Source organism: Eptesicus fuscus, chromosome 10, assembly GCF_027574615.1.
Source record: "Eptesicus fuscus isolate TK198812 chromosome 10, DD_ASM_mEF_20220401, whole genome shotgun sequence".
NCBI lineage: Eukaryota > Metazoa > Chordata > Mammalia > Chiroptera > Vespertilionidae > Eptesicus > Eptesicus fuscus.
Genome location: NC_072482.1, coordinates 20772264 through 20793511, shown reverse-complemented (window position 1 = coordinate 20793511; position 21248 = coordinate 20772264). Strand labels below are relative to the sequence as shown.

Genomic DNA, 21248 nt, shown 5'->3' with positions numbered 1-21248 from the left:
TGGTAGGAGTCAGTAAATAGCAGTAGAAGTTGCTTCTAGAGTTGGAGGTTAAACGAGGTCATTATTTGGTGTTTAGCACAGTGCCTGGCAATTAATAAGATCGCTCACATTAGTTGTTCCTTACAGCGTCATTTGGGTCCCATGAGTTAATCATGTGAAGTGCCTCAGCCTTGCCTGGCCTGCAGTCAGTGCTCAGTAAAGGGTGTTAGTTTTATCACTTCTGAAATAAGGAAGCTGGACTGCATGGATGGCTTAGCTCCTGAATTTGGTGTCTGAGCCTTTGAGGGAAGGAAGTGGATCTTATAATTTTGGGCATGTCCTGTAGCTTTGTGCCTTGCCCAGAGCATGTGCTCAGTAACTATTTTGTGATTAAAGAATTTATTTTATATATTTTTAAAATTGTTTTTCCAGAGACAGTGCAAAATGAAGACATGTTTCTGGGGTGTGAAAGTGTCTTACCGGCCAGCTTTGTACACTCGCATCCACACATGTGCATGTACACATACACGTGCGCATGCACACACACACACACACATCTAATGCTTTCCTTGACACATCTGTTTGAAAACCAGTGTGGCCACTGTAAGATCCCAGAGGGAACCGTGGAACCACCCCTGTGGCTCGATGGCAGTCACTGCAGGCCTTAACCGTGCACCCTGGCCCATGGCCAGGTGCTTATCCGTATGTCTGCAGGTTCTGATTCTGAACCCCATCAGTTCGACCAGAGACAGGAAAGGCTGATAGACTGACAGGAAGCTGGCAGTCTTCTGGTGATCTTCTGGCTGGCACTCAGACAGCGTCCCGCCTTGGAACCTGCAGAATAGCCATCCTCTTGTCAGTCCCTCTTGGGACGTGAATGGGGGTAAAGTCGTGCTGAGGGTGGCAGCGTGGCACTGGTTCAGAAGAATTCATTCAATAGGTAACAGAAACATTTCCTAGCCCTGTTTCGAATAGAAGAGGGGCAGGGAGGATGTTAATTTTGTTTTTTTCCTCTCTCCCCAAGTCCTTCCTTTTCCTCTTCAACTTCCTGTTTTTCTCCTCGGAATCACATCAATTCCAGAGGGATGAATGGAGCATCTTCTCTGTATCTGGACAAGTGTCAGAACGTCGGAGGGAGCAGAGACTTTGTGGAGCAGGAGGCAGGGGGCCCTACAGGGAGCTGCCAGGGCCAGTGTGTCCCCTTCCCCCGGGCACCCCTCTCCTGTGGTCCTGGATCTCACTTCCTGTGATCCTGGATACCCCTTAACTCGATGTATCTCTCTCTGGTTCCCCTCTTACTTTCCTTTATACCCAACCATTTTTCTTCCTCACCTCCCACCCCCTCAAGATCTCGGCCACCCAAACGGGCAGTCCAGTCCTCGGTCTCCACTCTGCCATGTCCAGTTCACCGTGTCCACCAGCTTCTGCTTTCTCCTTTCCTCCAGTGTTCACTTAGCAAGGTCCCCAGGGACCTTTGGTTCCTGAATCTGGTGGACTCTTCATGCCGCCATTCATTCCACAAATACATACTGAGGCCCCACTGTGTGCTAAGCACCCTTCCAGCCATGTGGGACCCATCAGAAAGACCACTGCCCCTGTGCAGCCCACATGCTGGTCCCAGGTTGACTGGTCCTCCCTGGAGTGCTCTTCCCCTGGCTGCCTCGGGGGAGGGGGGAGTGGGGGGGGGGCTCTGCTCCTTTTCAGTCTTCTCTCCCCCCTTCCCAGGCCCTGGGCTGCTGCTCTTTTCTCTCTCGGGTTGATGACGCCACCATCCACACCGCTCCCTGGGTAGCCATCACCGCACCCAGCACATTTTATTTCCCTTGTGTGCTTGTGCATCTGCTTCCTGAACAAGGCCAGAGCACCGCCCTTGACCACCCCTCACCTTCATTGATCGTGCCACTGAGTCTGCTGAGACCCGCCCAGCGCTGTCCTGTGCTGTTGTTGCCTTTGCCTCCGTCCAGGCCTGGTTATGCCTTCTTGCAGCAGCCTCCTTCCTAACGGGTCTGCACGCGGCCCGACTCACCTCTCCTTCCCCAGCCCGTCCTCTGCACCCGTCGCCGAACGAGCTCTGCAGTGGAAACCTCGTGCTAGTCCTGCCTAAAGTCGTGAGTGGCCACCTCCCACATGTAGGATCAAGTCCAATTTTTATACCTGCCATAAAGGGCCCTTCATAGACCTGGTTCCTGGCAGCCTCTGGCCTCATCACCTTTCACACACACAGACCATTCCTTTTCCCTGGGAGTCAGATTTCTCCTGCTTCTTACCTTGGTGCATGCAGCTCCCTTCCTGCCCTCTTTTGCCCTGTCTGTCCCTTTGGGACACAGGTCAGGCAGAACCTCCTTGCGGGCGGGGGTGGGGTGGGGTGTGCCGGGGACTCCGTCATTGTCTCTGTCAAGGAGATCCCTCTGGTCTTCTGAACTGTCTGCATGTACACTCTAGCAATGACAGTTTGCTTACTGGCTTGAGTGACTGGCTCTGAAGTTTTGTGGTGCCTTTCTTGCCTGGGATGGTGTTTGGAGTGGAAGGGTAGAGGCATTTCTGTGCCTGGGAGTCGGGGCAGAGCTTGGAAAGCATGGCTGGGTACCTGTGGCGTCCCGGGATGCCAGGCAGGGGTCCTGCTTCTCTCCCAGGCACTAGGGAGTCATGCAGGACTGTGGAGCAGGGTCTCTGGTGTTTTAGGAAGGTGGTTCTGTAGTCTCTCCCAGGGCAGTCAGGGAAGATGGCAGAAACAGGACTTGAGCATAGTGCTTTAATCTACCCTCTGCAGGCCCTGGCCTTAGTTCCTGCATGTCCAGTAGGGGACAGAGCAGTGGCCACAGAGTGAAAGGAACAGATCCATGCTCCCTCTACAAGGCTTTGGCAGGGAGAGCCTTTCCTCTTTCCCTCCTCCTCTGTGTGTGTTTACGTGTGTCCTCCCATTCTTCTGCATAAAGATGATGTGTGCTTCATAGCCGAAGCCTAATATCTCTGGTGTCCCAGGCAGTTCCTCTTGTTCAGCAGGCCTGGGGTGGAGGACACCTGGCCTCCAGGCTCTTGCTCCGAGGCCTGGATTCATCAGGAAGTGGGTTGTTGCACATTGAGCCTCGGGTGAGGGTGCCTAGACACTCTGGGGATCCTCAGAGAACCAGCCGTGAGTTCAGACTGAGGTCTAGCCCCTCCTCTGATGTTTGGTTTTCTTCCCGGGCTGCATTTCCCCTGTGTGAGGCCACATCCAGCCTCCTGGGGTGCTGAGAGGCTGACAAAAGCACCATGCATTTTCACACGGTGTTTGAAATACCACTTTCAATTAGTAAAGTGAAATTTTGTAGTAATGTATATTGCCATCTCTCTCTCTCTCTCTCTCTCTCTCTCTCTCTCTCTCTCTCTCTCTCTCTCTGTGTGTATGTGTGTGTGTGTGCGCGTGCGTGTGTGAGAGAGAGAGAGAGATCTTGGCATACGGCATTTAACAAATCTCGACATTTAACAAATCTCGACATTTGACTGGACTGTTTATTGGGTTTAGGGGTATGGCGGGGGGGACTGGTTTGTGGCAGAGTGTGGATTGTGTTCATCTCAGGTCGTGCCTTTGGGGCTAGAGTTGTATTTTCTGTTTATCTGTAGCACATTTTTTTCTGGCAACTCTTGCCTTTTATGTTGTTGTTTTCCTTCTCCACTTTGAAGACGATTCGAAATATTCCCTTGTGAATAGTATTTGCTGACAAACAGGGGTATTTGAGTGCTGGATGTTTTTCATTAACCTTCCTGGCCTTGGTTTAAGTCAACTGAACCAAATCGTCATCATTAAGTCCTGCTTATCAGGTGCCCTCATGCAGGTGGTCCGTGGCAGGTCTTTGTGGACTCACCCAGCCTGGGCCGGATGCCAACCCAGAATGGGGTTCAATGCCTGGCCCCTAGGAGCAGGATGCATTGGGTGACGCAAGGTGGTAGGAAATAAAGGTGAGTCAGAATCAAGATGCACATGGCCGTGTCCCTGGGCCTGACCCCACCTTCCTGCTGTGTGTGGAAGAGGAGGGCTCTTAGTGGTATTAGGATGGCACCACGGTGGCGATTTCTGGGACCCATCACCCAATCTCTTTCATTAACACCCGTTAGTGGAGTAAGGGGGTGTAGAAAGGGGCCAACAGAGATTACACATCTAAACTTCCTACAGAATGGCTTATTTTCAGAACTCGTTTATTTGCCTTCCAGCCCTGTTTGTGCAGTTTAAATAAGGGCGGAGGAGGACACTGGGTTAGGACCTGACACAAACACCAGAGGATCTGAAGGCTCCCTGTGCAAACAGGCCTGGTTTATGGCCTCCAGAGGCAGCGTTGCTTTGCTCCGACTCTGTGAACTCAAAGTTCATTTTTCTAGCAAGCTCTAATCCACATGCCTGGTTCTTCTGTCCAAATGTGGGCATCGACATGCTGATGTTTTGAGTAGGAAACATTCCAGATGGTTGAGAATAATTAAAAGTGGTTGCAGTAGATCACTGTCTGCCTACTCTTTCTTTCCCTGAGCGTAAACAGGCAAATTTAGGCAAATGCACCCTGCCTGGTCCAGTCTTCCAAGCCCCTGAATAATCCTTTCATTTCCCCAAGTACCAGGACATGCTGAGTTCCTTGGGGCCCCGGCACCCATTCTTGCCGACGGCCAGTGATTAGTGACTGGCCGTCATAGACACATCCATGATAATGAAATCCCCCCTCTCTTTTTGTTTCCTGCCTTATGGAGCTAAAGCATCTTTAAAGACAGCAACCAAGATGACTGTGATGTATTGGTGCAGTGGTTCCTTTTCTGAAATCAAGTCTAAAATGTTATCTAATCTTAACTCTCCAAAAACCACTTGCAAACTAAAACTCTATACTCTGAAACCCCTTTCCCCCCCCTGTTTATTTTATTATTATTATTATTATTATTAATTTATTTATTTTGTTAATCCTCACATGATATTTTTTCCATTGATTTTCTTTTTTTTATTACTCCTCACTCGATGATATTTTTCCATTGATTTTTAGAGAGAGTGGAAGAGAAAGGGAAAGACAGAGAAATATCAATATGAGAGAAACATGGATTGGTTGCCTCCTGCACTCGCCCTGACCAGGGCCTGGGCCGGGGAGGAGCCTGCAACCGAGGTACGTGCCCTTGACCGAAATCAAACCCAGGACCCTTTGGTTCGAAAGCTGACACTCTATCCACTGAGCTAAACCGGCTAGGGCTCCATTGATTTTTAGAGAGAGAAAGCAAGGGATGGGGAGAGACAGAAAACTTCAATGCAAGAGAGACACATTGACTGGTTGCCTCTCGCACGGCCCAACTGGGGCAGAGATCGAGCCTGCAACGGAGGTATGTGTCCTTGACCGGAATCGAACCCACAACCCTTCAGTCCCAGGGCTGACACTCTAACCTCTGAGCAAGCTGGCTAGGGCTGATTTTTATTGTTAAGATAATGCATCTGAACAGGTGGCTTTTGGCCAAAAGTAAAAATAATTTGTCCTGATCAATGTGTGTGTTTTATGAATATCCACAAAGCAACCAGTACTCTAAACTTTGCCATGTGGTACAGGAGAAATACATTTAAAAAACATCAATAGACTTAACGGTTATTTTCTGTGAGCACTTCTTCATTTTTATTTCATTTTTAGCTTCCATGAGGACTGGTTTATGAGTGTGCTGTGCTATAAATAAGGGGAAATCTATGGGGGGGAGGTGAAGAAGAATGAAGTATATAGTCAAGTAAGGGTACTGGATATATTGATCCAGGGCTCTTTTTTTGAGGGAGAAGATGAGGATATATATATATATATATATATATATATATATAGTTCTTCAGAGAGTAAATGTATTTTATGAGAATATATAACATATTTAAATAGGTTTTTATTGATTTTTTAAGAGAGAGAAAAAGGGAGAGAGAAAGAGAGATAGAAACATCAATAAGAGAGAAATATCGATTGGCTGCCTCCTGCACGCCCCCCACTGGGAAATGAACCCACAACCTGGGCATGTGCCCTGACTGAGAATCAAACCGGCAGCCTCTTGGTGCATGGAACGATGATCAATCCACTTAGCCACACCAGCCAGGCAAGAGAATGTATATATTTTATTAAGGTTGTCTGTAAGGCACATAGTAGGTCAAGTTCAATCTATGCAAGTATAGATTGCATAGATATGCAGTCTTCTTAAGTTATAATTAAGTTGTGGGTATGTACGAAGTGGGGGAGGGTGTCCCTAGGCCACCTCCTGATTGTCGGTACCTCATTTACGTCCCAAATTGGGATGAATAGCATTGCAAGTTCAATCTTCAGATGTATCTTTAAAGCCTAAGTTCAGAGATGTTCAAAACTCTGTAAGTGGCTCTTTGTAAATTTCTCTTTATCTCAATATAAAGTTTAGACGTTGGGATCGATAAATATAATAAAGCAAGTAATATTTTATTGTGGCTATTCTGATTACGGGTTTTTCTCATAAATACATGTTCCTTTTTAATCTAATGTAAAACAGTGATCGTGGCATTAATAGTGAGACTATTCAGCATTGTGAACATCTTGTAGAGAATCTGTTGTGTGTGTGTTTAGCTTTGCTTGATTCTTATAGCAAGGCCGGTTTTCAAGTGAGGAAACCAGAATCTCTAGGCATTGCTAAAAGCCACACAGAAAGGTACTGTCAGCACTCAGCCCCCTGGTTTCAGGCCCACGGCCCTCCCAGCAGCTTCTGGTCATCCCAAACAGAGAATTTCAGAAAGTAAGAGTGAAAAGCATTTTTGTTTCAGCTGTATCTGCCTTTTGTTTGGAAATGGACAGGCTGCAAACCACGTACATCAAGTCCCTGCCATGGGCGCGCTGGTGCAGGTGATGAGTGGGCTCCTGCCTGGGCTTCCCATGAAGCAAGAACTCAGGGAGCAAACACGCCAGGAAAGAAGGGCTCAAAGACTCTTCTATTAAAACACACACGCGCGCGCGCACACACACACACACACACACACAGCCTCTTCCCCACCAATTGGGCGTAACTTTCAAATGTTTTCCTGTCTGACCGAAATTTTCCTATCCACCACCTCAGCAGAAAGATGCAAAATCAATTTGGGGAAAGCTGGAGTCGAGACTGCTTGGCTTCCTGAGACTAGGCTGAGCGGGGCGAGGAGCTTTCAATGGGCTGCTAAGGAGGAAGGAAACGGACGTCCTCGCTGTCAGTCAGGGGGTCTGGTTCGGCCACATGCTACTCACTGTGTTTCAGCCCTTAGGTCCTGTTCATGGGACAGTCACGGCTTGGAGCAGAGCTGCTTCTGTGAAAGCAAGGTCCCGTTTGTCTGCTACCCTGTTCTGGGTGGCTTGTCTGCCAACACAGCCCTTCCCAAGTGCCAGCTCGTGGCTGTGTCTGCCAGGAAATAAACAGAATAAACCAAACCAAAGGATTGGATACGATCTCAAAGGAAAGCGATGAGACTGCCTTCATCGCCGTTCTTATCTTTTCTCTTTGGTGCCCAGGTATCACCTTGCAGTGGAGAGAGAACAGATGGGGCATTGGAACCCTAGGTGTGCGCAGTGTCCGTGGCTGGCGGGCTGGTGGTTAACACAGGCGGTGGTTGACTTACTTTCTCCGTCTGTCAGACGTAGGTGATACCAGACCTCCTCTTCACAAGGTGAAGCAGTAGCAGTTTAAACTCTTGGGAAGACCTCTGAGGAAGGCTGTGTTTTAGGTGTTGACAAATAAATGGAATGAGAGCCTTTTGCAGCTGAGGCTGAAGAGGCCCTTTAAGGACATCCATTCTGACCACTCCGGTTGGCCTTGTCCTTCCCATGTATCTGTAGTGGGATGTTAGTACCTACCGTGTAGGGTCACTGTGAGAGCTACATGGGACAATTTATATAAAGCACTCAGAGCCATGCCTCGCACCGTGTGAGCACTTGATAACGTTAACTGCCGTGATTGTAGTTGTTGTTAATGGATGAAAAAACAGGTCCAGAGCAGTACAATACTTGCCTTAGGTCACCCAGGTGCCCTGCAGCTGAACTGGGCCTGGAGTCCAAGTTCACCACGCTTTGCTGAAAGCCGCTGTTTCAATGCATCCTTGCTCTCCTGTAGCAAGAGCTCAGATGCATGCACTCCTAACAGAACACAGTGTTATGGCTATACAAGCATGCTCAGTGTCACTGCCTTTGTGCTGGATGCCCTGTTTTAGTTAAAAGTTCAGTGAAGCTGTGTGTGTGTGTGTGTGTGTGTGTGTGTGTGTGTGTGTGTGTGTGAGAGAGAGAGAGAGAGAGAGAGAGAGAGAGGAGAGAGAGAGAGAGAGAGGTGGCCCCTTCTACATGATTTAGTGCTCTCCCTTTGCATTAGTGTATTAGCACATTGTCACTTTTAACCTTTCACCCACTGAGTCTGGCATTTAAAATGCTATTAAACTCAATAATGTTTCCTATAAACAGCCTTAGAGGGGTGGGAAATAATTGGAATGACATTTTTAATAGGCTTCTGTTTCTCAGCCCTCTGTGCGTGCAGAGAGGAGCTTATTCAGTGCTTTGTCCCTGGTCTGAGGTTGGGAGAGGGTTATGGAGTGAATTTCTGGGGTGCAAAGGGCCTTTTAAAGCACAGAGAGTGGATTTATGCTGGAAAAGTAGTGTTGCTTTTTCTGATAATCTTTTTGTTTTTTTAACTAATGGACATAGTGAATCCGGGAGCTGGTCACTCCCTCCTCCTTCAGGTGGCTTCCAGACAGCTTAGAGGCAACTTCCTGGCCACCTTAGCCAATGAGCCAATCTTATTCCTTGCTTCTTCTCTTTGCCTTCATATATATTTTTGGTCCTCTCCTGCCTCTTTTATTTTGCCGTTCAATTTTATATGCTGTGCTGTATGTATCCTATGTTTATTTTTGGAACAAACTTTAAAAAAAATCAAATTGAATATTGTAAAATTGTGAGGTCTTAGTAAGCCAGTTCACCTCTCTCTACCCCAGGTTTAGCTTCTTCATCTGTAAAACATGGGAGCTGACAGCATCTTGCTCTGAGACATAGTGAAATGGAGCAGGCACGGCTCCTACAAAGAAAGATGCACAGTTGGAAATGGTTTCTGCTGCTACTACCAGGGGTAGGGCTGGAAAAATACTGGAATCTAGTACTTTTGCCTTAATCAGAGTCTTCGATCCTCTTCTCTCAGGATCATGTTAAGAAAACATGTGTTAACCATTCATCTGCGTTTACTAAGTACTATAGTTGCTTGTGGTATTAGTTCATCAAATATGTATTATTGAGCCCTGACCGGGAGGCTCAGTTGGTTGGAGAGTCGTCCCGTGCACCATACCTAGGTTGCGGGTTCAATCCCTGGTTGGGGCGAGTATGGAGGCAACCGATTAATGTTTCTCTCACTTTGATGTTTCTCTCTCTCTCTGATGTTTCTCTCTCTCTCTTCCTCTCTTGAAAATAAATAAAATAATACCCTTCAGTGAGGATTGAAAATAAACACATATTGTTGAGATACCTACTATATGCTCAACACAGGTATGGAGCCCAGGGAGAGGGAGAGAGGACATGCACAGGCGTGTAAGTGGGCTGAGGGTCAGGAGAGTGAACACACTCCTGGCTTTGTTACTTAATCGCTCTCTTCAGTTAACAAGTGCTTGCTGAGTGCTGGCCATGGACTAGGCCCTGTTTCAGGCTGTGATTGAAGCTAACCAAGGCAAGTAAGATTCTTACTTTCTTAAAACTTATATTCTAGTGAAGAGAGAGTTTCAAAACTAGTAAAGATACATCCCCTGAAGCTGTGTACTCACAATGGGTGAACTTTATGGTGTGTAAATTATACCACCGTAAAGGTGTTAGAAAGGAAGAAAGCTTGGCCCCAATGCATTTGATCCTCACTTTTTGCAGATCAGGTGTCTCCCAGGGTTCCTCTTCCCTAAATTTTGTAACTCCCAAACCAACACGCCCAGTGATTTTGGGGTCTCTCATGGACATGCATAGAGCAGTGAAAAGTAGTCACTCGATGCACACGTTCATAGCCAAGGTCCAGCAAGATGACGCTCTGCCTTCTTGCCTCAGCTCTCCCGTTAGTAAGTGTCCTTTTTGTGGTCCATTTAGTGCCACTTTGTGTGTGTGTGTGTGTGCGCGCGCGTGCACGCGCATTTCTGCGCTTTCTGTTGGTGAGTTTGCTGTTTAAAACGGCCCTCACACCTGGTACTGAAGTGCTGTCTTGTGTTCCTAAGCACATGGCTGTGATGTATCTTACAGAGAACACATGTGTTAGCAAGCATCCTTCAGGCGTCAGTTACAGCGCTGTTGCCATGAGTTGAGTGTTCACGGTTCGACAGTGTGTATTCAGTGCAGCACCTTAAAACAGAGACACACCCAAAGCACGGCTGCGCATTGATCCACTCAGGGAAGTGTGACCAGAGACTGGCAGGAGCCTAACCCTGGTTTCCCCTAGGAGCCATGGGGCAGTGTTTGCTCATTCAGTGTTCACAGTGACTTCCTGGAACGGAACTACTGTGAATGCCAAAGTTGGCTGTCTGTGCAGGACTGTGCAGAATGTATATACAGCCCGTATAACAAATGTCTGTCTTCCTTTAAAGAAAAAGCGGGATTCTTCTTTCGATCGTTGGAATAGCGGACTCCATCCATTTCTATACACTCTCACAGAGGGCCTGTTTTAGTTGGCTGAGCTTTTCAATATTAGGCATTAGGGGTAACCCTGTGGTGAGTAGTAATGAAAAGCACTAGTATGTATGACAAAGATGTTATTATATAGCCACTCATTTACATGTTGGCGTTAGTAAACAACAGGTGGGCCTACACATTTTCCATGTGACTGTACTTTGAATACTGTCATGTACGTGACAGATCTGTACCTGGGTCTCTGACACTGCAACAACCACGTGCTAAAAGGGAGATTTAAATATTTAATAAGTTGTAGCTTTGTAAAAATTTTTTTAGCCTTTAATTCCTTGGGTTATGTTGTGTAGTCACAGTTGAAGCTGTGATGTCAAAATAAAATGAAATAAATCTCAAAAGGATAAATAAATGCATAGGAAAAGCTCTCAGAGATTGCCCCAAACATGTGGAGGGAGACATGAATATGGGCTGGGGAAAGGAAGGAAATCAAAGAATGTAGAGTGAATATTAGGTTTTTCTTTACATATTTATGAATTGTTTCACTTTTTTTTTTAAATCCTCACATGAGGATTTTTTTTTTTTTTTAGAGAGAGAGAGTGGAAGGGGAGAGAGAGAGAGAGAGAGAGAGAGAGAGAGAGAGAGAGAAAGAGAGAGAGAGAAACATCTTGTGAGAGAGACTAGATTGGTTGCCTCCCACATGCACCTTAGTGGGGTACATGCCCTTGACTGGGAATTGAAGCCAATACCCTTTGGTGTGCGGGCCGATGCTCTAACCACTGAGCATCTCGGCCAGGACTGTTTTCATTGATTTTGAGGGGGGCGAGAAACTTTGATGTGAGAGAGAAACATCTATTGGTTGCCTACATGCACACCGTGAACCCTCCAGAGAACTCCCTTCCGTTGACCAGAGTCCATTTCTAAGACACATTATGATTCCATGTGTAGAGAGCGGGCATTCAGCCCCGACTGCACATTTGAATCCCTGGGGGAGCTTTTAAGATCTCTAGGCCTGGGACGCCCCCAACCAATTAAGCCGGACCCTTCGGGGCATCAGCACGACGGCAGGCTCCCCAGAGCACTCTAATGTGCAGCCAAGTCTGAGCAGCTCGCACGCAGGGCCTGTCCCTCCTCACCCCCTCAAAGCAGACTGCTCTGCCCAGTCTCTGTCTCAGAACCTTTTCTGTGTCTCCCATAGAATTCATTTAATCTGTGTTTTAAGTAAATGTTTATTTCATCTTAAAAAAAAATACACATCCTCTTAAAAAGTGAAACAATTCATCCCTGGCCAGGTGGCTCGGTTGGTTGGAGCATCATCCCACACACCATATCGGTTCAATCAGCAGTCCACATGGTTGATGGGGGTCTGGGGCGCTCCAGCAGCACGGCTGTGGGAGCCACAGCAGAGCAATCTGGGTAGGCACACAACGCTGACCAGCGCTTTCTTCATTATTGCTCAAGGTTCAGAGCCCAGGAGAGGAGTCTGATTGGCTGGTCTCCTGCCCTGGGGAGAGGCTCTGGCCCCTTCATTCTTCCAGGAGGAATGTGGTGACCAGAGTGGCCCCACACACCCCGCTCTCACAGCAGGGGAGAGGGGTTTCCTCAGGAAACCCTGATGCCATCAAGAAGGGGGATGGATGCTGGTGAGCAGACCCCACGAGGTCCACTCCACTCTACTCCAGCACCTCAAAGATGTGTGTCTTTCCTGCATGAAACTGAGTGAGAGATCGGCGCCCAGGGCATGGAGAGTGTTAGGTATTTTTTTCTTGCCCGCCTACTTGCCCTTCTCCCCTCTTCTTCCTTTCTCTCGTTTTGTCCAGCTTGCTCTGATCTCCCCTCACAGGGGTTTCAGCCTGAGAAGACCAGGTTTACCCTCCAAGGAGTCCTGGCAGACAGATGGACAGGTAGACAGGCCAGGGGTGACCAGTGTGAGCAGAGTGCAGCTGGGGAGAGACCACACGGCTGGGGTGGCGGCCGCAGTGAGGTGCAGGTGTTTATCAGCTAGACGGCTCTCCAGGAGAAGGCTGTGTGTGACAGGTGACCAAGGACAGCTTGAGTGACAGCATGGGGGAAACAAATATAGTCGAGTGAAGCAGGCCGGCACAGACTCAGCTTCTGATTTTTTATCCAATTCAGTGAGCAGTGACTGAGCACCTACTGTGTGCATGCGGTTGGTTACTTGAGAAGGGTATGGGGACAGGTGAGATGGCACAGCCCCTGCCTCACGGAGTGCCACTGAGAATGATAACGGAGTGCAGGAGGTGATGCCCAGTGGTGCATGCCACAGAGCACTTCCTGAAGAAGGAGACTCACCCTGTTGCAGGCAGTGAAGGCTTCCAGGGGTTACGGTTGAACTGGGTTACGAAGATGAATGAGCCCAGCTGGGTGTTGACCCAGGAACCAAGAGGTTACCCGTTTGATTCTGGTCAGGGCTTATGGCCCGGCTCGATCCCCAGTGGGGTGTGCAGGAGGCAGCCGATCGATGACTCTCTCTCTCTCATCATTGATGTTTCTATCTCTCTCTGCCTCTCTCTTCCTCTCTGAAAAGAAAAAAAAAAAGGATGAATGAGATTTTCTTGGGGGTGGGATACAAAGTGAGGGGGACAAAAATCTCCCAAAGAAAAGAGTGAGTAGTAGTTTTTGCTGAAATACACGTAACATACATCTGTTCTAAAGAAGTGGAGGTGCTTGGACCAGAAGGGAGGCCTCGGGGCAGCAGTAATGAGATTTGGGGTGGGGGTAGGAAACGCCTGTATATACGGATAGTGCTTTCTGTTTCCCAGAGTGCCATCCCACCCCTCGTCTGATTGGACTTTTCCCTGCGAGCTTGACAGAACATGTCCACGACAATAGCACCCACGAGGAGGCTCCTGCCTCAGTGCACACAAAGACAGATGACACCCTGGAGAGAATCGGGGCTGGTGGGTGGGGAGAGTCTTGTTCTTCAATAGACAGAGAAGGCCGAGGACAGAGCCTGCGTCTGGGCAGCCAGGAGTCCCAGTGATGCACCGATGGGCTGTGATGCATCATTTCTGCTTCCCGTGCTGTTTTTGCTACACCCAGTGTTTCCCCCACACCCATGGTGCACCCTTTAGACACTTTTGTTTAGAGGAGAAGCAGTAACTCTTCATTGATGAGGTGTCTCCGGAGGCCTCCTGGGACAGGCCTGGGTCTCGCCTCCTCCCCTGGCCTCCCACGTGCTCCAGGACAGTGTGGGTGGTGCTTCTCGCCCCAGCGGCACCTCAGAAACATCTGGGGAGCTGTAGACAGAGCAGCAGGGGTGCTACAGATTCCTTCATCTTACAGGCAGGGGAAGGGAGGCTCGCGGTGTCCGATGACTCGCTGTGGTTACACAGCCAGCAAATGGCTGGGGCAGATTGGAGCTCAGGCAGCCGGTTCTCAAGTCCAAGCTTCAAATCCTCACATTGGATCATCTCTCCCCTGCAGGCTAAATTGCCAGAGCACTGATTTGCCAGGTGGCAACCAGAGTTTCTTTTTCACAGCACCACTGAGATTTTAAAGGCAGCTTTTGAAATAAACAAACCAGAGAGTGGGGTGTTATGCCTTGCCCCATGCCCCACAGCAGGGCAGATGCTTCTGATGCTCAGGTGTGTACTCCGGGCTGCTGTCCGCTATGTAGTTAACATGCTTGGGGAGGCTGGGACCTCATCTTCTATTAGTTTCCGTCTTCCACAATGCAGGGTACCCAACACTAATTGAATGAATGAATGAATGGATTCTTGAATGGATGAAAGAATGGCAGACAGATTTGTACCCTTAGCTTGTGAGCTGTCAGCTGGCCAAGCACAGCTCATTTCATTCCATCTGCAGTGAGTACAAGTCTAGATACCACACAGGGCCCAGGATTGCTTTGTTTGTTTTTAGTGCAGGTATTAGGAGGGCTGTCATTGAATGGAAGAGGAAAAAAGCCAGTGCTAACTGTGCATTAGGTAAAACCCTTCATTGGAGAGGCCTGTGGTCTGAGAAGGAAAAGGGCTGGGCCCTGGGGGCTGGTCGCAGGCTCCACATGACTCTTTTGATGTGACCAAGAGACTAAATTGGAATTCTTTTTCTTTATTTTACAGGTCACTGCCAAGACTGCCTTCCTATTTATTTTACCTCAGTATAATGTTAGCGTGCCTACAGCAGGTAAGCAAAGCACTAGTCTCCGTCTTTCTCTGGTCCTGCTAACTCTGAAGTTCTCGCGTAACTTCCTTTTCCTGTGTACATGTATGGTCCTTTCAGATTGTTAACCTCAGCATCCAACATCCTAGGTCTGTTAAAGATACAGCTGCAGCCACATTCAGCCCTCACCACGGCTCTGCAGGTGGGGCTCTCAGGTCTCAGCACCAGGAACCAGGCACGCTCCTTTCTCATTGCCAAGCGCTGGGTGCCCTCTTGATGATAAAGAGTTTTTGTTAGCTGAATCTAATTTTCTCCTCTTCACTCTGTAGTAGAGAGTTGAGTTGTCTGGACTTTAAGGTGAGATTCCTTTCTTTGCCTGGCTCCACTGACACCTAGATAAAGGGCTTTGGGGGCAAATCCCTTAACCCATGGCCTACGGGGGATGTTGCTTCAAATCTTTACTGGGCTTGCCTACCTCCTGCAGTCTCTGCAGCCAGGCCCTGGGGAAGCCATGCTTCTGGGGCAGCCAAATCAGTTCCTTCTTATGAGAATCAACTAAGGGATGCTGGCAAGTGAGGACATAGACTCCATGCTCATGAGAGAAGAGACAAGATACTCCATGGCCAGCCCCAGTAGACAGGGAACCAGGCAGATGCCTGCCCATCCCAAGGCGCATGCCAGCCCTGGTGGGCACAGTGGACTCTCTTGCTCAGTGCCATGCAGTCCAAGGTCAAAGTCAGGCTTCTTCCTCCTAGCTCTTCCTCCTAGTTAAAATCCTAGTAACTAGGATACCTCTAGACCTAGTTCAACTTATTATTTACTGACTTTTAAGTTTCTAAAAATTGTGGTGAAATACAGATAAGGTAAAATTTAACTGTCTTAACCATTTTTTTAAGTGTACAGTTCAGTGGCTTTAAGTACATTCATGGTGTTTTACAGTCATCACCACCATCCATCTTTAGAACTCTTCATCTTGCAAAACTGAAACTTTGCAACTGTTAAATAATAACTCACAGTCCTCACCCCGGCAACCACCACTCTCCTTTCTGTCTCTGTGAATTTGACTATTTGAGGTGCCTCATATAAGTCGAACCATATAGTATTTGTCCTTTTGTGACTGCTTAAAATTTAATTTTAAATAAACGTTTTTCCAAAATATATTTACATGATTGCTGCATGTCTTTTGGGAGAAATTTACAAAATACAGATAAACACAAGAAGGGAAAAAATCACAGATGACCCCACCACCCAGTCAAAACTGCAGTTTACATTTTTTTTTTTTTATTTTATTGATTTCTTACAGAGAGGAAGGGAGAGAGATAGAGAGTTAGAAACATCGATGTGAGAGAAACATCGATCAGCTGTCTCGTGCACACCCCCTACTGGGGATATGCCCGCAACCAAGGTACATGCCCTTGACCGGAATCGAACCTAGGACCTTTCAGTCTGCAGGCTGACGCTCTATCCACTGAGCCAAACCGGTTTCGGCTGCAGTTTACATTTTAAGAGTGTGGATTCATGACCTGCTTCTTTTACTGTTAGCATGCTGTGACCCTTTTTTTCCATGCCATTAATTGTTATTCCACTCAGTAAGACATTTTGAAAAGCTATAAAGTATTTTTTTAATAGGGATTACCACAAGTTATCTATTCTATCTCATACTATTGGATATTTAAGTTTCTAGTTTTTATTGTAAACAGTGCTGTAGTAAAATTCTTGTGGCTAAATTTTTGCATGTATTCATGGTTATTTTCTTCATTTTTCATGATTATTTTCTAAGGATAAATTCCTATTACTGGAATTTCTGGGTCAAGTAGTTTGTACATTTTAAAGGTTTTATATATGTATAGCCAAAATATCCTCTGCCATCTAATTCTTAGAACCCATAAATCCTAAGTTTTTTTGTAAATATAAGGCTTTTTTTGTGTGAGAATGCCAGTTTATTAATTTATAAAGAGATATTCAGTTATCAAATGTTTTCATTACATTTCACCCTAAAGTCAATTTACATAGGACACCAGATCATGACCCCACACAGCTTTATGAATTTAACGTGAGAGAGTGGGGACCACAGCATCTCATGTGCGTGTGACCCAGGCAAGCCTTTATCTGTTTGTAAAACCAGATCACAATCAGAGGGTTGGTTTTTAAGTTTGAAAACTTTCTCAGAGAAATTAGCAGACAAGTGATACCTGACACGCATCCCTTTCACAGCCAGGATGAGAAGTGTAGACTTTATGCTCCAGGGTTGAACTCAGAGCCTCTGAGCATAGAGGGCATCCCACTGTGTTTTTTGTGTGGGTTTTTAAAAATATATATATTTTATTGATTTTTTACAGAGAGGAAGGGAGAGGGATAGAGAGTTAGAAACATCGATGAGAGAGAAACATCGATCAGCTGCCTCCTGCACACTCTCTCCTGGGTATGTGCCTGCAACCAAGGTACATGCCCTTGACCAGAATCGAACCTGGGACCCTTTAGTCCACAGGCCGACGCTCTATCCACTGAGCCAAACCCGTTAGGGCATCCCACCGTGTTTTGGGCGTGTGCCAGTATTGGTCATATTATACCTTCATTTGTTTGTTTTAAATAATTAACTGATCAAACCAGACACATATTTGTGTGCCTCCTGTGTACCAGGCCCTGGGTGTAATGTGTAAAACACATCTGCTCTCTGACTCACGGAGCTTACCATTTGGTTAGGGAGGGATCGATAATATACAAGCGAACAACAAATAATTATAGCCGCAATAAGGGTGGAGAAGGAAATACTCAAGGTTACATGGTCAGGAAAAATAAAGGGTGATGATGGAAGATGTTTCTGAGAGTTGACGTCTGAGCTGCGTGTGTAGGGAGTTGTGCTGAGGGTATAGGGAGGCGGGTCTGTGTAGAAGAAAGTACATTCCAGGCTGAGGGCTCAGTATGTGCAAAGGCCTCAGGAGTGAAACAAATACCTTGGCACATTCAGTAAATGAAGGCCCGTGTGACTGGAGCCAGCGAGGTGTGGCATTTTTCTAGGGGTGGGTCTGCTGAGTCCTCCTCCAGGCTACAAGGCCTGGGGAAAGGTGAAGATACATTAAAATGTATACTGAATTGAGGAGTTTTCAGTTACTGTAGAAAGGGAGGATGAAGTATTGTTAAATAGTCTATCTTTTGTTTAAATCTTGCCATTTGGGGCCATTTGAAATATGACCAGCAAATAATCAAGAGAGACAATGAAATCAGAACAACCTGCTTAGTTTTGTTTCTTGAGCTCTTTAGACACCAACCCAGTAATGTTTGGTTTGTATGTACCGGAGGAAAGCAGACTTCTCGTGGGAAAAAACCTGTTCACAGTAACTGGTCTGTTGAGGTTGCGAATTTTAAAACCCTCCCCCCATATCTCTCTAAGGCCAACGTGCTTTGTGTAACGGGGTGAATTGTGATCTCTCATGTTTCTCATTTATATAACATGTAACTGGTTCAACTCGATGTTTAGAGCTTGAGTTTTAGCGTGGCGGTGAGTTTTCATACACAGCTTTCCGCACTCGGCTGAGGCTCTCACGCTCTGTGGAGAATAGCCCATGGTGATGTCGAGGACCTCTCCTGCTTGTTGGGTTTTGTTCCCTCTCCTCCTCTCCTGTCTTCTTCCCACCTCCCAGCATTTGTTTATAAGGCTGCCGTCACCCAAGTACCACAAACTGAGTGTCTAAAACAGCAGAAATATATTGTCTCACAGCTCTGGAGGCTGGGAATCCAAGATCAAAGTCAGCAGGGCCACGCTCGCTTGCAGGCTTTAGGGAAGGGTCTGTCCAGGCTGCGGTCCTGGCTTCTGGTAGTTGCGTGGCTTGTGGCAGCACGAGGCCAATCTTCACGTGGCCTTCCCTCTGCATGCACGTTGGTCTCTATGTCCAAAGTTCCCCTATGCAAGGACATCAGTCACATTGGATCCAGAGCCCATTCTGCTCCCCTGTGACCTCATCTCAACTGACGACTTCAGCAACAACCCTCTTTCCATATTAGGTCACGTTCTGGGATGCTGGGGTGGTAGGGCTTCAACATATGAATCTTTTGGGGACACAATTCAACTCAAAACAGCAGCTATAAATGCAGAGACCCTCCATTCAGAGAGATGACTGAAGGGGGAGCTGGCACAGTTGTGGCAGTAATAGCTGTGCCTCCTGGTGAGGCGCCTGCCACACCAGCATCCTCGCGGTTTTCTTTAAGGTCAGCAGTAATGAAGCAGGAAATGTTCCTTGTTACCAAATTCCTATTCTCCTTATTCCCACTTGCAGCCCTGTTAGGGTTGCCAGACTTAGGAAATAAAAATCCAAGATCACCAGTTAAATTTGAATTTCAGATAAACAACAAATACTTTCTTTTATTGTAAGTATATCTCAAATTATGCATGGGACATAATTACACTAGAAAATAATTCCTTATGTGAAACTGAAGTTTCACTGGCTGTCCTGTATTTTGTCTGCCTGCCATACACCCTGCTCAGCTCTGGCAGGGACTAAAATGTCAGGTTTCTGGTCTTGCCATTAGACATCGAGTCTTCTTTCTGATTAAAATATCACACAGCATCTGGTATTATGGCAAGCAACCTATAGCCTGTAAAAGGTCAGCAAAGACCAGAGGTTCGAGTCTTCGCGCAGACGGACTCAAGGCCTGCCTGGCCGCCCTTCTGACATAGACCAGGTGACTTCAAGCAGGCTAAGTGTTTACAAGGTTGCTTGGCATTGTGCCACTGATACGCTGATTGGTCTTGGGCAAACCACTTAACATCTGGGTCTCCATCTCTCATCTGCAAAATTAAAGGTGACAGTCCCTGCCTCAACCCGTGTTTCCTGAAGACGGAAGCCCTAGGAGGCCTCCCAAACACATGCCACTCACATTGTTCCCAGACCCACTCTACAGGCCTCCCCTGGGCACTTGTTAGAAACTCAGCCTCTCAGGCCCCACCTCAGACGTGCTGTGTCAGAACTTCCCTGTAACGAGTCCTCGGCCATTCTGGTTCAAGCCTGAGAGGCAGTGCTCTAAGCGTCCTGTGCACAAAGCTCCAATAGGCTTTCAATTGACCCCATCTTCCACCCCAAAGGTATGACAGGGCAACCCACCAAATCCTGTGACTCATTTGCATCTCTCTGTTCTCTTTGAATCTTGGTGTTTCTGTGTTTGGTCTAGGGGTGAGGGGAGGAGGGGGAATCACTGGGTGGGTGTGGTTTCAGGCTGGGGCTGCAAACCCTCACCAGAAGTCACAGACATGCCTGCAAGGCAGTGCGGGTAGGAGTCGTGGAGGCTCTGGCATTCCTGACCTGCCTGCGCTGCACATGTAGAACAGAAGGATGAGGGTGGGGACCTCTTCCAGGGGAGGGTTTGTTTTTCAGGAATGAAAGGTGACAAGGACCCCTCCCTGGCTCTGTTGGTCCCAATGGGCTTTATAGCCACCAGCTGCTGTGTGGCATTGTGTAGCTAGAGATGAAAGCCCGGTAACCACCGTACCTAGCTTGGCCATTGTTCTCACAGCTCCTTCTAGGATGAGACATACTGCCCCGTAAAACAACCTCAGACAGATGGTTTTAAAGCCTCATTCAGCCGAAGGCCTTTGTCCAAGGCCCAGAGTGTGGCTTTGTCCCCTGTGCTGGCTGGCAGGAATTAGTCTTGTCTTGTGCTTGTATCATGTACTTGAAAGATTGACATCACATATCCAACTGAGCCCCTCTTTGTAAGATGAGCTTGTGAGGGACAAAAAAGGAAGAACAGGTGGGCAACAGTGACCCCGGAGGTGGAAGCCTCACTTGATGACAGACGACACTACCCAACCCAGACCCGTGGCCTGTCCGGCTGGAGGAGACTTGAGACTCGCATAGACTGGCCTGATCCTTTTACAGCAAAGGGAACTGAGGTGCGGAGCATTGATTGACAGTCCCAAGGATGCACCGTGAGGCAGGGGACAGGCTGGGCTGCTCACACCTCCTGCAGCACCAGTCCCCAGGGAAGCTGTGGGAAGGTTGGGTTTGCCAGATAGGCTGGTGGGCAGAGGGGAAACCCAATCAGGGAGGCAGAGATCTGGCTCTGCCCTGGTCTCTCAGGCCAAACAGCCACCAAGATGCCCTTTGGCCCCAAGTCCTGTCTACAAATAAGAGAAAGCACAGGCCTGCATTACTGGAGGCCCTCTGAGAAAGAGTGGGAGCCTCGGATCCAGGACTCCCAGCAGCTCTGGACTTGATGCTTTGTGTTCAGTAAACTTACTGTCTTAGTGCATTCAGCCTGCTATAATGCAAAGCCACAGACTGGATGGCTGATGAACAACAAAATTATTTCTTGCAGTTCTGGGGGCTGGACGTCTGAGAGGGTGCCAGCGTGGTTAGGTGGGGCTCTCTTTCAGATCACAGGCTTCTTGTTCTATCCTCACATGGTGGAGGGGGCCAGGAGCTCCATGGGGCCTCTTATGAGGGTACTAATCCCATTCACCAGGACTCCACCCCATGGCCCATGTGCCTCCCAAAGGACCTACCTCTAACACCATTACATTGGCACTAGGATGCCAACATGTGAATTTGGTGGGTGGAGCACAAC

The 21248-nt window shown here is 47.7% G+C and overlaps 1 protein-coding gene across 1 annotated transcript in view; it reads left to right on the top strand.

Moving 5' to 3' along the window:
• TRAM2 (translocation associated membrane protein 2) overlaps positions 1–21248 on the top strand; it is a 76869-nt gene that overhangs the window by 27966 nt on the left and 27655 nt on the right. Inside the window, exon 2 of the mRNA XM_008157502.3 lies at positions 14648–14711. Coding sequence (XP_008155724.1) covers positions 14648–14711 — 64 coding nt within the window. The remainder of the gene's footprint in view (positions 1–14647; positions 14712–21248) is intronic.